General features: G+C 39.9%; 1 protein-coding gene across 1 annotated transcript in view; it reads left to right on the top strand.

Annotated features, from left to right (window-relative positions):
• Positions 1 to 20,594, top strand: part of LOC124623185 (tubulin-folding cofactor B) — a 34,925-nt gene extending 14,331 nt beyond the window's left edge. The window contains exons 4-6 of the mRNA XM_047148989.1: positions 4,895 to 5,086; positions 8,176 to 8,248; positions 20,108 to 20,594. Coding sequence (XP_047004945.1) covers positions 4,895 to 5,086; positions 8,176 to 8,248; positions 20,108 to 20,225 — 383 coding nt within the window. The 3' untranslated portion in view covers positions 20,226 to 20,594. The remainder of the gene's footprint in view (positions 1 to 4,894; positions 5,087 to 8,175; positions 8,249 to 20,107) is intronic.
• The last annotated feature ends 1,577 nt before the right edge of the window (positions 20,595 to 22,171 follow it).

Genomic DNA, 22,171 nt, shown 5'->3' on the forward strand with positions numbered 1-22,171 from the left:
CTGTTAGGCGGTGAGGAAACCGGCAGGCAACAGATCTTTGAATACCCCAACTGGTGGACGAGTGTGTCAGCTCTACCAGCACAGAAATCCAGTTGAGCAGCGAGGCGTTTGATTGTGATCTATTGGTCATCTTGAATGAGTGTGTCCACATGTTCCAACATTGCAGGAGTCACAGCTGTGTGCTGCCAGTGGGCACTTCGGAAATTGGACAGGTTTGCACGACTTTGTTGCTGTGATGACAGACACCCCATCCAATGCTCACTGCCAGGCCTCCGTAGGCATTGTGCAAGTGCCTGTGAACATCTGCAATGCTCTGGTTTTCCACCAAAAGAAACTCCACGATAGCTGTCTGCTTGGAACACACCCCAGTTACAAACGCCACTTTGAAGGCGACATATAGCGCCACCGTGTACAGAAATTTCATGAAACTATAGAGGCTGAAGTGGAAATATTCCACAATGTCCCACAACACATTCTGCATTTTTTCAACAGACATTGAGAAAAAAAATGTGTACATTGTTTATTAAACACCCTTCGTATGTTTCCTGTACCTAATTTTAAGATGAAATGGAAATGATGTTAAATGATCTGAATGACATTTCTGGCCTACGCTTTACTAACCACTGGCTTAATCAAAACATGTTAGAGAACACACACCTCACACTTGAAGCATGTCTTGTAGGAAAATATCAAAGTAGCTGGGACTATGTAAGAGAAAAGATTGAATGCAACAGTGTAACTGAATATAATAATCTAGCCAGTGAAAAAATGCAGAACTTTCTATCGTTGAACTTCCAAGTTTAAAAACATTTGCTGTTTTTGTGTACACAATGATAGATGGAGACAAAAAAAAGTTTTATAATTACATGGATGAACTTTTATAAGAAATTAACTCTTGCACAAAAAGTGCTTGGGCCTGCTGAAAAATAATGGTTCCAAATTTTGTGTGAAAATTGTTAAAGCTTTTTAAATAAAACAAATGTTATTAATTCTATATCTTTATTTTACATGTCTACATATTTATTTTTCAACATAGTCACCCTAGTGACAAATACATTTCTCCCAACGAGAGACCAGTTTCTTGACACTGTCACTGTAGAATGTTTGACTTTGTTGGTGGAACCACCACCTGCATCACTATCAAAGTGAAGTCCTCAGTGGAGTTCTTTAAGTTTTGGAAACAGATGAAAATCAGATGGGGCCACATTGGGTCTGCGTGTAGGATCAATGTAAATGAACCCGAGGTATCAGATTGTTGTAGATGTCACAGCACTGGTGTAGTGTGGATGAACCCTTCGAATTCATAACTTGATCGCAGAACGCTGTTTCTCACACACTGACATAATTACATTACACACTGCCATGTTACACATTACAGTTCAGAGCCCTCTAGTGGCATAGGATGGGTGTCCATCCAGGCCACATGTGCTGTTGCCATTTTTCGGGGTGCACTCAGTCTCGTGATGCCAATTGAGGAGCTACTCGACCGAATAGTAGCGGCTTTGGTCAAGAATACCATTTTACGGCTGGGAGAGCGGTGTGCTCACCCCACGCTCCTCCTCTCCGCATCCTCCACCAAGGATGACACAGTGGTCGGCTGGTCCCGGTAGGCCACTCGTGGCCTGAAGATGGAGATATAGACTGGGAGACTCAAACGTTTATAACGAGTGGCAGGGACAAAGAATCCAGTGAAATTTTTTTAAGTGCATTATCTGAAAACTACCTTGAGCAGTTAAATAGAGAACCGACTCATGGCGATAACATACTAGACCTTCTGGTGACAAACAGACCCGAACTGTTTGAAACAGTTAACGCAGAACAGGGAATCGGCAATCACAAAACGGTTACAGCATCAATGATTTCAGCTGTAAATAGAAATATTAAAAAATGTAGGAAGATTTTTCTGTTTAGCAAAAGTGACAAAAAGCAGATTTCGGAGCACTTGACGGCTCAACACAAAAATTTTATCTCAAGTACAGATAGTGTTGAGGATCAGTGGACAAAGTTCATAACCATCATACAATATGTATTAGATGAGTATGTGCCAAGCAGATCGTATGAGATGGAAAAGAGCCACCGTGGTACAACAACCGAGCAAAGGGAACTTCACAGCAAACGTAAACATAGCCAAAACCTTGCAGACAAACAAAAGTTACAAGAAGCGAAATGTCGCGTGAGTAGGGCTATGTGAGAGACGTTCAGTGAATTCGAAAGTAAAGTTCTATGTACAGACTTGGCAGAAAATCCTAAGAAATTTTGGTCTTTTGTCAAAGAGGTAGGTGGATCAAAACAAAATGTCCAGACACTCTGTGACCAAAATGGTACTGAAACAGAGGATGACAGACTAAAGGCCGAAATACTAAATGTCTTTTTCCAAAGCTGTTTCGCATAAGAAGACTGCACTGTAGTTCCTTCTCTAGATTGTCGCACAGATGACAAAATGGTAGATATCGAAATAGATGACAGAGGGATAGAAAAACAATTAAAATCGCTCAAAAGAGGAAAGACCACTGGACCTGATGGGATACCAGTTCGATTTTACACAGAGTACGTGAAGGAACTTGCCCCCCTTGTTGCAGTGGTGTACCGTAGGTCTCTAGAAGAGCGTAGCATTCCAAAAGATTGGAAAAGGGCACAGGTCATCCCCGTTTTCAAGCAGGGACGTCGAACAGATGTGCAGAACTATAGACCTATATCTCTAACATCTATTAGTTGTAGAATTTTGGAACACACATTATGTTTGAGTATAATGACTTTTCTGGAGACTAGAAATCTACTTTGTAGGAATCATCATGGGTTTTGAAAAAGACGATCATGTGAAACCCAGCTCGCTGTATTCGTCCACGAGACTCAGAGGACCATAGACACGGGTTCCCAGGTAGATGCCGTGTTTCTTGACTTCTACAAGGCGTTTTATACAGTTCCCCACAGTCGTTTAATGAAGAAAGTAAGAGCATATGGACTTTCAGACCAATTGTGTGATTGGATTGAAGAGTTCCTAGATAACAGAACGCAGCATGTCATTCTCAGTGGCGAGCAGTCTTCCGAAGTAAGAGTGACTTCAGGTGTGCCACAGGGGAGTGTCGTAGGACTGTTGCTATTCACAATATACATAAATGACCTTGTGGTTGTGGATGACATCGGAAGTTCACTGAGGATTTTTGTGGATGATGCTGTGGTATATCGAGAGGTTGTAACAATGGAAAATTGTACTGAAATGCAGGAGGATCTGCCACAAATTGACGCGTGGTGCAGGGAATGGCAATTGAATCTCAATGTAGACAAGTGTAATGTGCTGCGAATAAATGGAAAGAAAGATCCTTTATCATTTAGCTACAATATAGTAGGTCAGCAACTGGAAGCAGTTAATTCCATAAATTATCTGGGAGTAGGCATTAGGAGTGATCTAAAATGGAATTACCATATAAAATTAATTGCCGATAAAGTAGATGCCAGACTGAGATTCATTGGTAGAATCCTAAGGAAAAGCAGTCCGAAAACAAAGGAAGAAGTTACAGTACACTTGATCGCCCACTGCTCGAATGCTGCTCACTGGTGTGGGATTCGTGCCAGATAGAGTTGATAGAAGAGATAGAGAAGATCCAACGGAGAGCAGTGCACTTCATTACAGGATCATGTAGTAATCTTGAAAGTGTTACAGAGATGATAGATAGACTCCAGTGGAAGACTCTGCAAGAGAGATGCTGAGTAGCTTGGTACGGGCTTTTGTTAAAGTTTTGAAAACATACCTTCACTGACGAGTCAGGCAGTATATTGCTCCCTCTTACATATATCTCATGAAGAGACCATGAGGGTAAAATCAGAGAGATTAGAGCCCACACAGAGGCATACCAACAATCTTTCTTTCCACGAACAATACGAGACTGGAATAGAAGGGAGAACCGATAGACTGGAATAGAAGGGAGAACCGATAGAGGTACTCAAGGTACCCTCCGTCACACACTGTTAGGTGGCTTGCAGAATATAGATGTAGATGTAGATGACCTGCTGAGGACCAGCTTGGTTCTGAATCCCTTTCATCCTTGAATCTGAGTAACTTGCCCATAATTTCTAACCATTTCTAACCCATCCCTTTGAGGAAGAAACAAATGGTTCTTTTGTACTTTTATATCTGTCTGTGAGCGATACTGGCCTGCCATACTGCCTCCTTATACTATCACAGTTTTCTCGAGTCAGTTTTCCCTTTGATATAATCATTGTAGCAATTTAGTTTATTACCAGTGCAAGATGCAACATAATCTTCCAGGTACCTCGCAGGCTACTGCAAGAAATTGACAGTGCTTTCCAGTAAAAATATATTAAAGATGTTTAGATCACTGGCCATATTGCCGTTCAGGATATTGAGTTCCAAGTACTTGCTGAAAGAAGCATTAAAAGCTAGAAAAAACTATATCTATTTCCTTCAGCTGGGAGGAATGAGGGATGGTCTGAGGAAGCAGGGTTGGAAAGGAGGGATAGTTCACTCAGACCTCAGGCTGAGACAGAGCCACCTGCTGTGAGTGTGAAGCAGAGGGTGTCATTTAACAGGTACTTGAAATTTCACCTGCTGATAGTTAATAATGGCCAGATACACCGTCTTACAGCACAATCTACGATAGATGACTAGGGGTATATTTTTCGGTGATTGCAGACTCGAGTAATCTCGTTTCCTGTACCCTGTATGTTTTAGACTAAATAAATGTTATATGACTCTCAGTTACCTGTTATGGTAGTTGACAAGTGCCAAAATAATATTACAATTGAATCTTTATCACATCTATACAACAAATCCATCTGAAGTGCAACTGTTCTGATAAAAGAAGAGTGCCGTTGCAGCTGCATGGAAGAGATCATTGTAATGATTCACAATCTTGCTTCTTGTCTGCATTTACAGGCACGGTGAAAGCTTTCCTAGAGTCTAACAAACTTGGTAAGTACAATGAAGAGGAAATGAAAAGACGTGAGGAAGAAAGGCGGCGTGAGGAAGAGGAAAATGAACGTTTAGCTAAAGCAGCGACTGTGGGTAGCCGTTGTGAGGTCAGTGTTCCAGGCAACCCAAAGCGCAGGGGCACCGTGATGTATGCAGGTATGGAAAAAATTGCATTTGTTGCTTAGCAAAACTAGGTACTGCACTGCACATTCTGTACTGTGTCAGATTCCAGAGCTTTGGTATAAAGGCACTGGTTGTTGATTTCCACACTCATTTCCTGATTTGTTGTTTCGGATTTCTTCATTCACATTTAATTAACTGCATATTATAGTACTGTCAAAGGAGAATAAGGTAATTATAATTGGTATTTAAACATTATACTGTCATTTGAATGTAATATTTGATCTGACAACAAATGAATGGTTAGTACAACAAAAAACCAATCGAAAGTTGCAAATTTTACTTTTTTTGTTCACTTAGTGACTAGTTTCTGGCCAAGACCCATTTTCAAACCATTGTAACGCGGACAAAAATGATGTTTCCAAAGGTATGAAAACCATGTCAAAAATTTGCATTGAAGTTACAATGCATACATTTTTGACATGGTTTTCACATCTTTGTAAATACCATTTTTTACTATGTTAAGATGATTTTAAAATGTGTCTCGCCCTGAAACTAGTCATCAAGTGAATAAAAAAAAGTAAAATTTGCATCTTTGGAGCGGTTTTTCGTTGTACTGATTAACCGAAGTTGCTGACCCACAGCTATTCCAGCATGCTGGAAGTTCATAAAGCAGTGACTGTAGTATTCCATATTGCATAATTATTGTATGAAATGCACTATAATGTGTATTGTTCAGAATTGAGGTGCCCCCTCCCATCTTGTGCATGGTAGTAATTCTGCATGTATCAGATGTCCTGTTATGTATTATATTTTGAATATTAATAACGGCACTTTAATGTCCATCAGAACCTGATCTTCTCTATTATTTTCAAGGGAAATTTTTATGGCTGGTCCATAGTTGATAAAGCATTTATTTCATAACTAGACATTCCACAGCTAAGTCTGTTTTTAATATATTTCTTTCTTTCTTCGTTTGGGTCATCTAAGGACCGCACACCAATTTCAATGCTTCCTTCTTTTTTGTTGTTTCTTTTTCTTCCAGTATTCTTTCATCTTTTCACCATGTATCCTTTTTCTCTCTTTGGACCATTTTGACCATGTCTTCTTCTCCCTCTTTCCTTGGAATCCTTCCATTTTTTAAACTTTCCTCTTGAAAATCTCTTTCTGTTGCATCTTTTTCACTTATGTTGTTTCTTTCCAGATCTTTCTTAACTTTTTGAATCCAGGCTATTGTTGACTTCTTGTCCAAAAGATATTTAAAAATCTGTTTGGTTAACCTGTTGCTGTTCATTCTGTACAAGTGTCAAAAAACAAAAAAACGAGAGAGAGAGAGAGAGAGAGAGAGCAGTCGCCTCTTTCGTAATGTTTCATTTATGTTTTCTGTGATGCAATAAACTTCTTCATTGCTTCTTAATGTCCATGTCCCGGTATTTTTTAGTGTCCTAAGCATTTTTTGAATGATTTTTCTTTCTAGAACTTCAAGTTTGTGTAGTTTATCGTTCAGTACTATACATTCACTTGCATAAAGACATTCTGGTTTTACTATGTGCTGTAGTGCTGTATCTTCAAATTTTTAGACATACATCTTTTGTTGCAAACACTCCTTGTTTTCCATAAGCTCTCTCCATTTTTTGTACTCTTTCTTCTACAGCAGATTTTTCTAAACCATTTTCTTGGATAATTTCTCCCAAATATTTAAATTTATTTACCCTCTTTATCTGGCCAATATCTGCTGCGTGGGATTCCAGAGCATTTTTTATATTTGTCATAAATTTTGTTTCTTCTACAGATATTCTTAAACCTGCTTCTTTGGCTGTTTCTTCTAAGAGATTGATTTGTATTCCAGCACTTGTTAGGTTTTCAGAAAGAATGGCAAAATCATCCGCAAATGCTAAACAGTGAATATCAGTACCTTTGTTTTTAGTTCCCAGTCTGATTGGTGATGGCTTCTGTTCTTTTAGTTTTTGTTTCCATGCTCTTACCATTTTCTCTAGTACGCAGTTGCCTTACACCTGTTTTTATGTTGAATGCCTTCGATATTTCACACCGAAACTTTACTTTTGATTTGGTGTCTGTGAGTGTTTCACAAATAAGGTTTGCTAATTTATATTTGATGCCAAATTCTCTGATCACTTTATCTAATGTTTCCCTATCAACTGAGTCAAATGCCTTTTTAAAATTCATAAATGTTACAATTATATCTTTGGAGTTTGTAAGTCTGTAATGAATTATGGACTTTAGGTTGAAAATCTGTTCTGAGCGAGATCTGCCCTTTCTAAATCCATTCTGATATTCCCCCAAATGGCTATCTAGTGTTGCTTCTTCCTTGTTTAGCAGTATTGTTGACAATATTTTATAACCCACTCACAACAAAGATATACCTCTGTAGTTATTTACATTTTGCTTATCACCTTTCTTGTGCAAGGGATGGATGATGCCACTTTCCAGTCTTCTGGTATCTTTTTAGTTTCCCATACTTTTTCAAACATGAGCTGAAAGTTAGTTACAGTTTTTATTTTATTTATTTATATTTTGTTCTCTGTGCCAGATTTTGGGATCACAGTCCTGTCCCCAAGCAGTCATTCCTGGAGTCAGCCAAGCTGTTAGGCTGCAATCCAGCATTATCTGTTGGCACGGCCAAACTAAATTGCATTGATGATAATTCTATTTATTTATTTACTTTTCTGTATTTGCAACTTGTTTAGGGGTTGCAACTCTATTGTCAAGCAGTCATTCCTGCCAGCAGCCAAGCCTTAGTCAAACTGTGACCGATAGAAAGAAAGATTAAATAAATAAAATAAAACAAAAACAAAGGATAGCTGTGGAATGTCTGTTTCCAAAACAAACTCTTTACTTGTGGGATCAGTTCTTCTTAAAACGACTAGAGCAGACATTTTTTTGCTTAGCACAATCATAAGTCAATGCAATGTGGAGTGGATGCCTGATTGTGTTCTGAACCTCATCACCACCTTGATGTAGCAGTGAATGTTCTGTCTCCATCTTGAGGTGCTACTTGGAGCAAACATTCTGTGAATGTAAAGCAGATTTCCCATTCATCAAGCATTCTAGCAGTAGCTGTCGTGAAGAAAAGTGTAATTGTCATATTTTTTTATTTTGGACAGGTCAGGTTGACTTTAAGGATGGCTGGTGGATTGGTGTCAAGTATGATGAACCACTTGGCAAAAATGATGGCAGGTGAGTAATTTCCAAGTGATAATTTTTTCCTGACTCCAGTTTCCCCTTTGATGCATTCACATCTGCATAGTAGCCAGATGAGCCAAATTGTGTAGGGGACAGAGAGGGCCTGGGTGGATAAGGCAAATGGAAATTGGAGAACCATGTAGGATCTTTTATTATCTCTCCTCTGAAGAGAAGACTAAATAAGAAAGAAAACTGTGTAATACTGGAGACCAAGAAGAAAACAGTTAATAAAAAAGTGTGGTTTACAATAACTCAGAAGTAAATTATTACACTCCTCAGGAATTTCCTGCTATCTTTGATAGGTTTGCTGCTCCTCACTGCTCCTTACGTCACCTCTGTTGGATACACACATGTGAGATGTGATCAGAAGGTAATGGGAACTTTTATAATTTCACTAACTTTTACATCCGATATTCAAAAAAAAAATTTTTTATGTTGTTGGCTCACATGTTCCTGATGTATGTTTGCATTTTCAGCTGTTTTGAATATTTAGTTCATTGTTGACAGTCGAAAGGGTTATTTGTGTTTTTGACTGCTCAGTGAATTTTTACTTTTACGAAAGATGGATCAAAGAATTTGCATTAAATTCCACTTGAAAAATGGAGTAACGTGCAGCACCACATTTTAAACGTTGACTGTGGCTTTTGGCAAATCAGTTATGAGTAAGGCAAGAGTTTACAAGTGGTATAAATGTTTCAAACACTGCTGAGATGACGTTGAGGATGACAACTGCCTTGGACATCCTACCACATCAGTTACTGACGAAAATGTGGAAGAAGTAAAGAAAATGTTTCTGAAAAATCACCAAATCACCATTGGAGAGGTTGCTGATGTTGGAATATCCTTTGGTTCATTCCAAACAACTTTTGGATGTTTTGCATGAAACATGTAGCAGCAAAGTGTGTCCCAAAATTGTTGAATTTCGACCAAAAATGTCATCATGTAGACATCATTTAGGAATTGCAAAATGAAGACAACAATGATCCAGAACTTCTAAAGAAGGTTATAACAGTGACAAAACGTGGGTATATGGATGTGACGTCGAAACCAAGACCCAATCGTCCTAATGGAAACTCACAATTAATAAAATATTCTGGGCTATTATGCCCTGGTCGAAATGATCTCATTTTAAAACCCGACGTTTCGTCCCCATCTGTGGAGGACATTTTCAAGGGGGCTCGTAGCTTTGTTAAACGTCCCATTCATATCCTGGCTCAATTCCAGTCGTGAAAGTTTGCATTTTCCAATGGAAACTGCTTGAAGAGCCAAGACTAAAAAGAATTCGACAAGTTCAATCACATGTCAAGATTCTTCTCACAGTATTCGTAAGTCACAATGGGATAGCGCATCATGAGTTCCACCCATATTGTCGTACGGTCAGTTAGGAGTACTACCTGGAAGTTACGCACTATTTGCATGAAGCAGTCTGAAGAAAACAACCAGAATTGTGGCAAAACCACTCCTGGAAGTTGCATCATGATAATGCTCCTGCCCACACCTCGATACTTGTTCATGACTTTTTGGCAAAAAAAAAAAAAAAAGGAGGGGGAGTGTGTGTGTGTGTGTGTGTGTGTGTGTGTGTGTGTGTGTGTGTGTGTGTGTGAGGGGGGGGGGGGAGAGAGAGAGAGAGAGAGAGAGAGAGAGAGAGAGAGAGAGAGAAGAAGGTGTTATGTGGCCTCAGCCACTGTATGTGCCAGACATGACTTCTTTCAATTCCAGTGTCTGAAGGGAACAAGAAAGTATGTTGTTTTGCCACCACTGAGAGATAAAAACAAAATCACTGAACGAACTGAACACTATACTGAAAAGTGAGTTCCAAAAGTGCTTCTAAGATTGGAAAAAGTGCTGGCACAAGAGTATTGTATGAGAGGGGGATTACTTTGAAAAGGATGAATTTGGTGTTGATGAATAAATGAAGATCCTTGAAAAAACACAAAAATTTCCATTACTCTTTGATCACATGTCATACATGACACGGAGGTAGTCACAATGCAGGAAGCTTTTCCTCCTTAGAAAGTTACCAAGTAGTAATCCTAATTTAGTCGTCCGAGTGATCAGCACGACTTACTGTCATGCGGAGAACCTAGGTTTAATTCCTCGTACTGCCAGGGATTTTTCCTTGATGGGAAGAGTGGATAGGGTGAACTCAGCCTTGAGATCCAACTGAGGAGCTACTCAACTGATTATAATCGATCCAAGGTCGAGAAACCAAACATCGACCAAGAGAGTTGTATGCTGACCATATACCCTCCATACTGCATCCAATGATGTCACTGGCAGAGGATGACAAAGAGTGCAGCCAGGTCAATTGGACTGTTTCGGGCCAGAATGCAGAATTTTAGCTTTATCGTAATGATAATTTAGCCATACCAGATTAAGAAGCTATGTTACTTTTTACTAGCTGAGATTTTATGCTTCCATTCTGAGAATTTCATGCATTCTTTACCAGCACTTTATGAAAAGGTACATTATCTGGAAAGAAAACAATGCTGTATTCTGTTAATACTGGGATAAGTTTTGATGTGGACTTCTCATAAATATTTTGCTTCTCATCTTTTTAATTAAACTTAGTTGCTTTAATTTACAATTATATGGAACATATTCACTAGAAATAATTCCTTATGCTTATTCCAATACATGAAGTTAAACATATATATACACACTCCCTCCCTCACTCCCTCCCTTCCTCTCTCTCTCTCTCTCTCTCTCTCTCTCTCTCTCTCTCTCTCTCTCTAGTACCAAATAAACTGGTATATGTATGCGTATTCAAATACAGAGATACATAAACATGCAGATTATGGTGCTGTGGTCAGCAACACCTATGTAAGACAAGTGTCTGGTGCTTTTGTTACATTGGTTACTGCTACTACAATAGCAGGTTATTCAAGACTTGAGTGAGTTTGAATGTGGTGTTATAGTCAGCGCATGAGTGACAGGCCACAGCATCTCCGATGTAGTGACGAAGTGGGGATTGTCCCATACAACCATTTCACGAGGGTATTGTGAATAAGCATTAAATCTCTGACATGGTTGCAGCCGGAAAAAGATCTTCTAATTTATGTGTTGTTAATAACACCAGAATTACTTAGAAAGTTTACATCGAAATCACCACAGATTAATAATTTCTTCTTTTTGTCTGACAGACAGCATAATAGGGAGTCAAACTTTTTTACGAACAGCTCCCAGTTTCCTAATGGGGACCTGTACACTGTTCCTAATATCAGTACTACATTATCAACTGAAGTTCACATGAACATACCTCAAAGTGCTGTTTTATGAAAATGGCAACTCATCCTTTATTCATCCTAGATCTACAAGTGTAAGATGCTAAATTATACCCACTCATACTGACACTATCCATGCCCACAGTTACATGGTGTTAAGACAGACAGAGTATATCAATCTCATTCTTATTTGTGAGCTCATCTAAACACACTAATTGCTCATCTACTTTATTTTTTATTCCCCTGATATTTTAATGAAATAAGTTGATACTGCCCTTAGCTTTACCCCTATTTACTGTACATGAAGTTTCTTTTATTCTATTTATCTTGATTGTCATCTGTCTGGACTTAAGTTTTAACGTAAAAAACCTGTCTGTCTGGACCCATTAACCACAGGGATCACCCCTTGTGTGACTGTGCACCCCCTTACAGTTTCTGCTAATAGAGAAACTATTTTATTTTTCCCCATCCTTTTCAGGTGCAGGCCATGTGTAGTGTATCCCCACCTACCAGTAGCATTTACTGGAAAAACATTTATCTGAGATTTTGCCGGTGTCTGGAGCATCCTGTTCAGCTCAGTGTTAACATGCCTTACAGCAGTGTTTATCCAGGGCTGATCATGGCACTGAGAGACCTCCTCAAACCCCACATTTATGTGCTCAGTTTCTGCTCCTATTTTATCCAGGTCACTCCTAATACTGTATCTTGGATTTATAGCCAGGCTGTTTCCTGCTCCCCAGTTATAATTACCTGATCTTTCTTCTCAAAGTCCCTGCACAGCTGACCTAAATCAGAGAGATTAGAGCCCACACAGAGGCATACCGACAATCCTTCTTTCCACGAACAATAAGCGAGACTGGAATAGAAGGGAGAACCGATAGAGGTACTCAAGGTACCCTCCGCCACACACCGTCAGGTGGGTTGCGTAGTATGGATGTAACTGTAGATGTAGGCTTCCATGATCTCGCTTGCAATGAAAGTCTAGGTTTGAAGTAGCCATTTGCATTATTGCAAGGCAGTACATATGGTAACTTGTTCTTTACTTTTCTTGTATACACGTGGCACAGCTTACTGTTTTGAACAAAGCTTTTCTGTAGGGAGCGTCTTGTAATTTAAACCACTCACATCACAATTGTATTACGGTTCACAAAAAATTCCCCTCCTCATCAATTATGTTTGAAAGAAAGTCTTTAAGCATTGGCACAGCCTCTTTATCAGCAGATAAAACTTCTCCAGTAATGGCAATCAAGTGAATATCAGATCATTTTTTCCACTGATCCAACTATCCATCACTCGCAGTAAGTTCTAAATCTTCTGTTTCTATTTGCCACAGAAATTACAATGCTTTTTCCTGCAACATCAGCTCAGTAAATGGACAAACATTTTCCTCCTAAATGTTCATGTCACAAAAATTGAATTGAATTGAATTTTATTTGATCCTGTAAGATTACATTGTGTACAGTAAATGTACCTGTAATATAGGACGTATCAAAGTAGTAACATTCATTATCACTTATTTTTCTACCCCTTTAGCTTACATTTTTACATAATTGGTAATGAATAACAATATATACAAATTTAATGGCATAAGTATTCTGCAACATTGTAAAACTCTTTTTCAATGAGATAGTCTTTAAGTTTCTTTGGAAAGTCATTGTCAAGTACACTATCTTGCAGGTTCTTAGGCAGACTTCTTAATAGTCTGATACCAGAGTACTGGGGTCCTTTTTCTAGCATTGCCACTCAGTGGGATGTGCTCCATACTTCATTCTTCCTTCTTGTATTGTGGGTGTGTACACTAGCATTTGTAATCCAGTCGTCACTACCTTTTGTGATGTACGTTATTTTTTTGTATATATACAACAATGAAAAAGTTAAGGTACTTGAAACAGCTTCTGCACGTTTCAGAGGTCTTTCTTCTTAAAATGGTCCTAATTGCTCTTGTTTGTCTGAGTTTCCCCACACAGTCACTCTATACTGTAAGTATGGTTCAAAGTCCATGATACACTGTACACAGAAGGTTCTTGTTTGAATACTGTGATAGCTGCATCATTAAGAATATGACAGAGCTCATTTTCTTACAGACATTATTAATATGTTTTTTTCCATTTCAGTTCATTATCCCCAAGAATACCTAAGAATCTAGCAGATTCTACTTCTTCCAGCCTTGTTCCATCAGCCTCTAAATCCATGTCTACAGCCTTCTCCTTGTTTTTGAACACTGCATACATATGTAGGAGAGTACATGTTGAGTCAATGTTGAAGTCTCCACATATAATAAGGTTTCTCTTCATATTCATTCTCAATAAGCTAGCAATTTTTTTCAGAAAGATGCTAATATTGCTCCATGGTGATCTGTACACACAAAACACTCGAAAATCCTCTGTCACTATACCAGTAACTTGGAGGTCTTTTTCTGTAGCTATGGGCAATTTAGCAGCTTCACTGTTTACATTCTCTGTGCTGTATGTCACCACCTTCCATTTATATTTATCTTCCAGTATTTGGCTTACTGAGTTTATTGAGACATCAACGGGAACAGTTGAAATGATGTTGTTTTTAAAGTCCGATCGTTCACTCATATTTTTGCGATCTTCTTGCTTTTCCGTTTGATGGTTTTTGCACACACAGGACTTCTTTTCTTGTATTAATGTATCTTTTTCTTTCTTGATGGTCTAAAGTTCGGTTTTTAATGCCTCAGTGTCACTTAATAATTTCATTTTTTGTATCAACTGCACTTACAAGATTGGCCGTTTCGTCACGTAAACAACCGTGACATGTCCACGGAAAATCATCGCTGATGAATTTTAGATTTACTTTCACACACTTTTCGTGTAAGCAGTAGTTGCATTTGTTACACAGAATACCCTTCATCACACGCTTTTCACATTCTCTAAACAAAGAACTGTTCATTTTTTGCCTTTGTAGCGAGAGAGAAGCATCACTACACTTTCCTATTGGCACCATCTCAAACTTCCTCAACTTCAGACCATGGAAAATCCAGAATGGAATTTAACAATATTACAAAAAGGATAGTTGCTACTCACCATATAGCGGCGATGCTGAGTTGCACATAGGCATAACAAAAAGACTGTCACAAAATGAGGTTTCCGCCGACAATGCCTTTGTTGAACACACACACACACACACACACACACACACACACACACACAGGTCACACATAGATGACCACAGCTTCCAGCAGTTGAAGCCAGACTATGGGTTGCAGTGCATGAAGGGAGAGGCAATTGGATGGGGGTAAGGAGGAGGCTGGGTCAGGGAGAGGGAGGGATAGCAGGGTAGGGGTGGGCGACTGTAAAGTACTGCTAGTGGGAGCGTGCAGGGTCGAGGTGGAGAGAGAGTAGGGCAGCTAGGTGCAGTCAGGAGGTTATATGGAGGGCGGAGGATAGAGGGTGGGTAGTGGAAAAGGTAAGAAGTAAAGAGACTGGATGTGTTGAGGGAATAGAGGGCTGTGTAGTGCTGAAGTGGGAACAGGAAAGGGACTAGATGGGTGGTAAGGACAATGACCAGTGAAGATTGAGAGGCCAGGAGGGTTACGAAATGTACAATAAATTGCAGGGAGAGTTCCCACTTGTGCAATTCAGAAAAGGAAGGATCCAGATGGCACAGGCTGTGAAGCAGTCATTGAAATGAAGAATGTCATGTTGGGAAGTGCACTTAGCAACAGGGTGGTCCAGTTGTTTCTTGACCACAGCTTGTCAGTGGCCATTCATGCTGCTCTGTGGCTGAACAGTGGGACGTTGGGAAAAAATGGAAATGGTCATATGGCGTCAGTGGCCAGGAGCTCACAGGTGGCAAGTGGGACTTTGGGAGGTGGTGGGTGACTGGAAAGATCAAATATGGGAGATCTGTTTTTATACAAAGTTGGGAGGATAATTATGGTCCGTAAAGGCCTCATTTAGACACTCGGTATATTTCGAAAGGGGACTGCTCGACACTGCAGATGCGATGGCCATGGGTGGCTAGATTGTATGGAAGAGACTTCTCGGTGTGGAATGGGTGGCAGCTGTTGAAGTAGAGGAATTGTTGGTGGTGGTAGGTTTGATATGGACAGAGATACTGATGTAGCCATCTTTGAGGTGGAGGTCAAAATTGGGGAAGGTGGCTTGTTGGATTGAGTAAGACCAGATGTGAGTGCCCACCCGGTTAGCTGTGCGGTCTCACGCACTGCTTTGCAGGTGGGAAGGTGTGACAGTTCCTAGCACTAATCTGAATGGCAGATTAGTGTCGAGGTCCAGTGTGCCAGCCAGTCTGTAGATGGTTTTTAAGGCGGTTTTCCATCTGCCTCGGCGAATGTGGGCTGGTTCACCTTATTCTGCCTCAGTACAATATGAGGTGTGTTTTTTAAGAGCCATTTTGAAATTGAAAAAAGACATGCTAAGATATATCAATAATTTTATTTTTACATGAAAACCTGTACCTTAATCTACACACTGATGCCATTACAGTCTGATTCTTCCTTGTTTATGTTGTGAACTGAGTGTTTAAGATGCCTCCGATAATCGAGAGTCCCACCGACTGTGAAGTACGGGCTGTTATAAGATTTCCTAGTGCTAAAGGCCTAAAAGTGGTCGATATTCATCGTGAGATCTGTGCAGTTTACGGAGAAAACATTATGAGTGATGGAATGGTAAGAAAGTGGGTGAGAGCATTTAAAGATGGCCACACACATGTGCATGATGAACAATGGAGTGGGTGTCCTATGGTCGTTAATGAAAGTTTGGTGCAGGAAATGCACAATAAGGTGAGAGAAAACAGACGCTTCACGATTTCCTCCTTGCTGGATGACTTTCCTAATATTTCTTGTAGTGTTTTGTATGGCATTGTGACCGAGCACTTGAATTACCGAAAATTGTGCGCACGTTGGGTACCGAAAATGTTGATGGATGTGCACAAAACCAAATGTTTAGACAGTGCATTGACTTTCCTTGAGCGGTACCACAACGGCGGTGATGATTTCTTAAGGCAAATTGTTATGCGCGATGAAACATGGGTGGCCTAAGTCGCACCAGAATCAAAGCAACAGTCCATGGAAGTTGAGCAAGGACATCGTTTTGCTGCAAGACAATGCCCATTCGCATGTGGCGAATCAGACCAAAGATCTCATCACATCTTTTCGATGGGAAACTCTAGATCATCCTCCGTACAGCCCCGATCTTGCACCAAATGACTACCATCTGTTCCTGCAATTGAAGAAACACCTGGGCAGTCAGCATCTTCAAGACGATGACGAAGTCAAAGCAGTGGTGATGCAGTGGTTAACAAGTCAGGCAGCAGTCTTCTATGATGAGGGTATTCAAAAACTGGTACAACGTTATGACAAGTGCATCAATATTGACAGAAATTCTGTAGTAAAGTAGATTAAGGTACAGGCTTTCATGCAAAAATAAAATTATTTAGATATCTTAGCATGTCTTTTTTAAATTTCAAAACGGTACTTACTTAAAAAACATTCCTCATATGTCGACAATTGCTGCGCAAACACTGTCTCCACGTATGCGCACACCATAATTACTCTACCACGCAAACATTTAGGGTTACACTCGTCTGGGTTTGGTGTGGGGTGAGTGGACTGCTGTAGCCTGTTGCAGGGTTGTGAACCACTGAGGGCCATGGCGGGGACAAAGCCTCTCCGTCGTTTCTAGGTCCCCAGTTCAATACAATACAATACAAGACCAGGTGAAGCAAATGGGAGAGAAGGTGTCGAGGTTATGGGGGTATGTGGATAGGGTGTCGTCACTCTTGATCCAGATCACGAAGATGTCGTCATTGAATCTGAACCAGGTGAGTGGTTTAGGATTGTAGGTGTTTAATAAGGATTCCTGTAAATGGTCCATGAACAGGGTGGCATAGGGTGGTGCCATGCTTGTGCCATAGCCATACCCCAGATTTGTTTGTAGGTAATGCCTTCAAAGGAATGTAATTGTGGGTGAGCGTATAGTTGCTCATGGCAAGTAGGAAGGAGGTTGTTGGTTTGGAATCTGTCGGGCATTGGGAAAGGTTGTGTTCAATAGTGGTAAGGCCATGGGCATTAGGGATGTTAGTGTAGAGGTAGGTGGCATCAATAGTGATGAGCAGGGCACCGTATGGTAAAGGAACAGGAACCATGGAGAGTTGGTGGAGGAAATGTTGGTCTCTTTTAGGTAGGAGGGTAGATTGCAGGTATTGGTCTGTGAGACCAGAGATTTTCTCAGTGGGGACACAGTAATTGGCCACAATGGGGAATTGTGGGTGGTTGGCTTTAGGAAGCATGTAGAAGGTAGGAATGCAGGGAGTTTTAGGGGTGAGGAGAGAGACGGACTCTGGGAAGAGGTTCAGGGATTGGCCTAAGAGACTGTAGATACTGCTGAATTTCTGTAATGGGGCCACTGTGGCAGGGTTTGTAGGTGGACGAATCTGACAGCTGGTGGAGTCCTTCTGCCAGGTAGTATTTGCAGTTCAAAATAACAGTGATGGAGGCTTTATCAGCAGGTAGTATTATAACGTTGGGATCAGTCTTCAATTCAATGACTCCTTCAGAGCCTGTGCCGTCTGGATCCTTGCCACCAATACTGGCTTTTCTGAATTCTGCAATGTATCTTATGTTCCCAAAACCCTCCTGGTCTCTCAATCTTCTTTAGTCATTGTCTTTACACAGCTAGTCAGCTCCCTGTTCCCATTTCAGCACTAGAATACCCTCTATTCCACCAACACACCCAGCTCTTTACTTATCTCCTTTTCCACTACCCCCTCTCCCCCCTGCTATCCATCTAACCATCTGAGTGCACCAAGCTGCCCTACCCTCTCTCCACGTCGCCCCTGCACACTCCCACTAGCAGCACTTTACCATCCTCTACCCCTATGCTGATATCCCTTCCCCTCCCCACTGCAGCCTCCTCATTACCCCCTTCCGGTTGCCTCTCTCATCATGTGCTGCTGCTCTTAGTCTGGCTTCAACTGCCAGAGACTGTATGTGTGAGATGCATTTGTGTGTGTGAGTTGCATTTGTCTGTGTGTGTGTGTGTGTGTGTGTGTGTGTGTTCGACAAAGACCTTGTTGGGTGAAAGCTCATTTTGTGACAAGTCTTGTTGTGCCTATCTGCAACTGAGCATCTTTGCTGTATGGTCAGTAGCTTTCTCAGCTTCTTTATGTTTACCTTTCAGCATTGTCTTCCTTACTTTTATTCCACTTCCACTAGCCTGGGGAGCACGCCACTTTCCAGTTTCTGCTCAATTTTTCTTCCAGTCTCCAGCAGAACCTTTTACAACCCTAACTCCGAAGCAATAATTTTGGCTGCTACTCCAGAATCCAGTCACATTACAGCACGTAGTTTCTGGTCCATAGTCAGTACAAGTTTTTCTTTATCATCCACTTTGGACTCTGTAATTAAAACACAAAGGACTGCACAAAATAATTATTTATCAATGCACACACTTTTGACATCTGATATGTGGCTAAAGAAACAAAGAATGCAGGGTTGCCAGCAGAGCTCCTCTCGGCGTCTCTTCATCAGTGTTTGTGATCAGTGGAAGAGAGCTTCTAAGTATCATTTGTTGAATAGTGGTTACGGTAACTTATTCAGTATTAACAATAAGGTATAGTTGTGATTCCAGATGTGGTAGAAGCAAAAGAGGTGTATAAAAGATTTTGAAAGTCCACACAGCATTGTAGCTGGTGCCTGCTTGCTAAAGCTTTGGAAAAGTATAAAATAAACTAATTCTCATTTTATCACAGTGAAGTATTATCATGGTATTAATTAAGCAAGCCGGGTAGGACAAAGGCAGGATAGACCCTAGCTGAATAGTTGAGTCTTCTGTACATATATGAATTTTCCTCAGGTGAGCAGTTTTAGATTTAGACAAAAAAAAGTTTTCTATTTTGGATACTGGGACAGCTACACTCATTTGTTTCTCTTCAGAGTGCTGTTTCCAGAGTTTTTAATCGTGATTATTGCACTATGCCCATGGAAATAACGGTCACATTGTACATACTTTATGTCCAGCTTCTGCTGCTTTGTGTTGTGGGATTCCTTTTTGTCAGCAGCACGTGTACAGCTCAGTATTGTTGATACACTCTATAATACAATGCTGGAAAGTTGTAGTTGGCATACATTCAACGGAATAACTAGAGGTTAACCACTCACTTTGTTGCTGAGCTGTAGACAGGCACCTAAACAAAACTGAATTCATAGCTAATCTTTTAGAAAACGTAACTCCATGGAGCTACATAATTTCTTGGAGGTAACACGTGTGTATGTGTTGTGTGTGTGAAGGCTGGACATTGTCCAAACGCTTAGTCAACATACAGATACAGTCTTGTTTATGTGACTTATTTACCATTGAGTGCTTTAGCTATACTGTGTAGTGAGTGACAGTATTTACTCCTTCCATTGTTTGATGCAGTCTTTGCATGGCTTATACTGCATAACCAAGGCACAAGTTTCTACTTCAGAATTGCAGTAATTCACGTGGTCTAACTTGATTTCCATTTCCTACTAGATTAACTGTGTTATTTGCATCCTTTGACATTGAATTAACTTCCACAGATGTATAAGTTTAGCACATAGGTCTGACAGTAATTATACTGATTTTTAAAAGGATAATTTAATGAATGATTCCTTTCTTTCTAGTGTGAATGGCAAGAGGTATTTCGAATGCCAGCCAAAGTATGGAGGATTTGTGAAACCAGTACATGTTACAGTCGGAGATTTCCCAGAGGAAAATTATGATCTGGATGAAGAACTGTAATATATTGGAAACATTCTATTAATGGTGGGATTGCTTGAAACAAGGCTGAAGCACAGTGCACATTTAAAGACACTGTTGTAAATATTTTTTACATTAATGAGCTGTTTTGTTAATTTTTGTTGCTTCCTTTAACTAATCACACTTAATTTAATATTCATGTGCCTAACAAATGACATGTTTGTGCACAACACAACATGTGATATTAAAAATAATTGGAACATTCCACTTACTATCTCTGGATTGCTGTTCATTTGCAGCCAGGCTAAGACTTGCAAGAAAAGACATTGAGACTGCTAAATTCGTGTGCTGCCTGATAACTTTTCATTTGTAAAATGCACATTTATTGGTTAATACAGAAAACAAATTCAACTGTGTTTTCAATTTCTTGTGATGCAGTATTTGAATAATTCATTTTTGATCACAAGGATTGCTGTATGAAGGATTCAAAGGTATAGTGGCAGTGACAACTGAGAGATAAACTTACAATTGCTTTGCTGTGTAACAGTAGAATAATGCAGTAACTGAAGATATTGTTCACTGAAATTCATATTATTATCACAATAACAATCATTTTAAAATAAGAAAAGAGCTTCAATGCCACAGGCCATTCATTACTGGTGCCATTATTAATACTATTGTCATTGTCGTTATATATTTATTTGTTTACATGTCACATTCTGTTGGACCAAATTGAGGAGCAAATCTCTGAGGTCATGGAATGTGTCAGTACATGAAATTACAACATAAAAGTAATAACAGATAAAAATAAAATGTTTATGAACCCAAAAAATGTCAATCTATCAGTTTAAGTAAACACAATCAACAATACAACAAGAATCAGCTAAATTTTTTAAGGAATGTCTCAGCAGAATAGGAGGAGTTAGCCACGAGGAAACTCTTCAGTTTTGATTTGAAAGTGCTTGGATTACTGCTGAGATTTTTGGATTCAAGTGGTAGCTTATGAAAATGGATGCAGCAGTATACTGATGAACACCTTTCTGCACAAGAGTTAAAGGAAGTCTGATCCACAGGTTTGATTTCTGCTGAGTATTAACTAAGTGAAAGCTGCTTATTCTTGGGAATAAGCTGATATTGTTAGCAAGAAATGACAGTAATATAAACAAAGATGATGTGACTTACCAAACAAAAGCGCTGGCATGTCGATAGACACACAAACAAACACAAACATACACGCAAAATTCAAGCTTTCGCAACCAACGGTTGCTTCGTCAGGAAAGAGGGAAGGAGAGAGAAAGACGAAAGGATGTGGGTTTTAAGGAAGAGGGTAAGGAGTCATTCCAATCCTGGGAGTGGAAGGACTTACCTTAGGGGGAAAAAAGGACAGGTATACACTCGCGCGCACACACACGCACACGACACACACACACACACACACACACACACACACACACACACACACACACACACACACATATATCCATCTGCACATACACAGACACAAGCAGACATTTGTAAAGGCCTTTACAAATGTAAAGAAAGAGAGAGAGAGAGAGAGAGAGAGGCCAATGTCAGAATACCCAGGCTAGTGAAACAGGGGTCGACAAGAGATTCGAGAACTTACACCATTTATTGGCCAAACCGCCCGTTTCTGAGTCAAAAATATCCTTTTAGAATGGGAAGAGTTATCCCAAAATATAATACAATATGACATAAGCGATTGAAAATAACCAAAGTAGACTAATTTTCATGTTGAATGATCACTCACATCAGATACCGTTTGAATAGTAAAACTGGCAACATTAAGTCTTTGAACATGATCCTGAATGTGGGTTTTCCATAACAGTTTACTATCTATCTAAACACCTAGAAGTTTGATCTGTTCAGTCTCACTAATCATATGCCCATTCTGTGAAATTGAAACGTCAGGTTTTGTTCAATTGTTTGTTAGAAACTGTAAAAGCTGAATCTTACTGTTATTTAGTGTT

This window comes from Schistocerca americana, chromosome 7 (genome assembly GCF_021461395.2).
Source record: "Schistocerca americana isolate TAMUIC-IGC-003095 chromosome 7, iqSchAmer2.1, whole genome shotgun sequence".
NCBI classification, from domain to species: domain Eukaryota; kingdom Metazoa; phylum Arthropoda; class Insecta; order Orthoptera; family Acrididae; genus Schistocerca; species Schistocerca americana.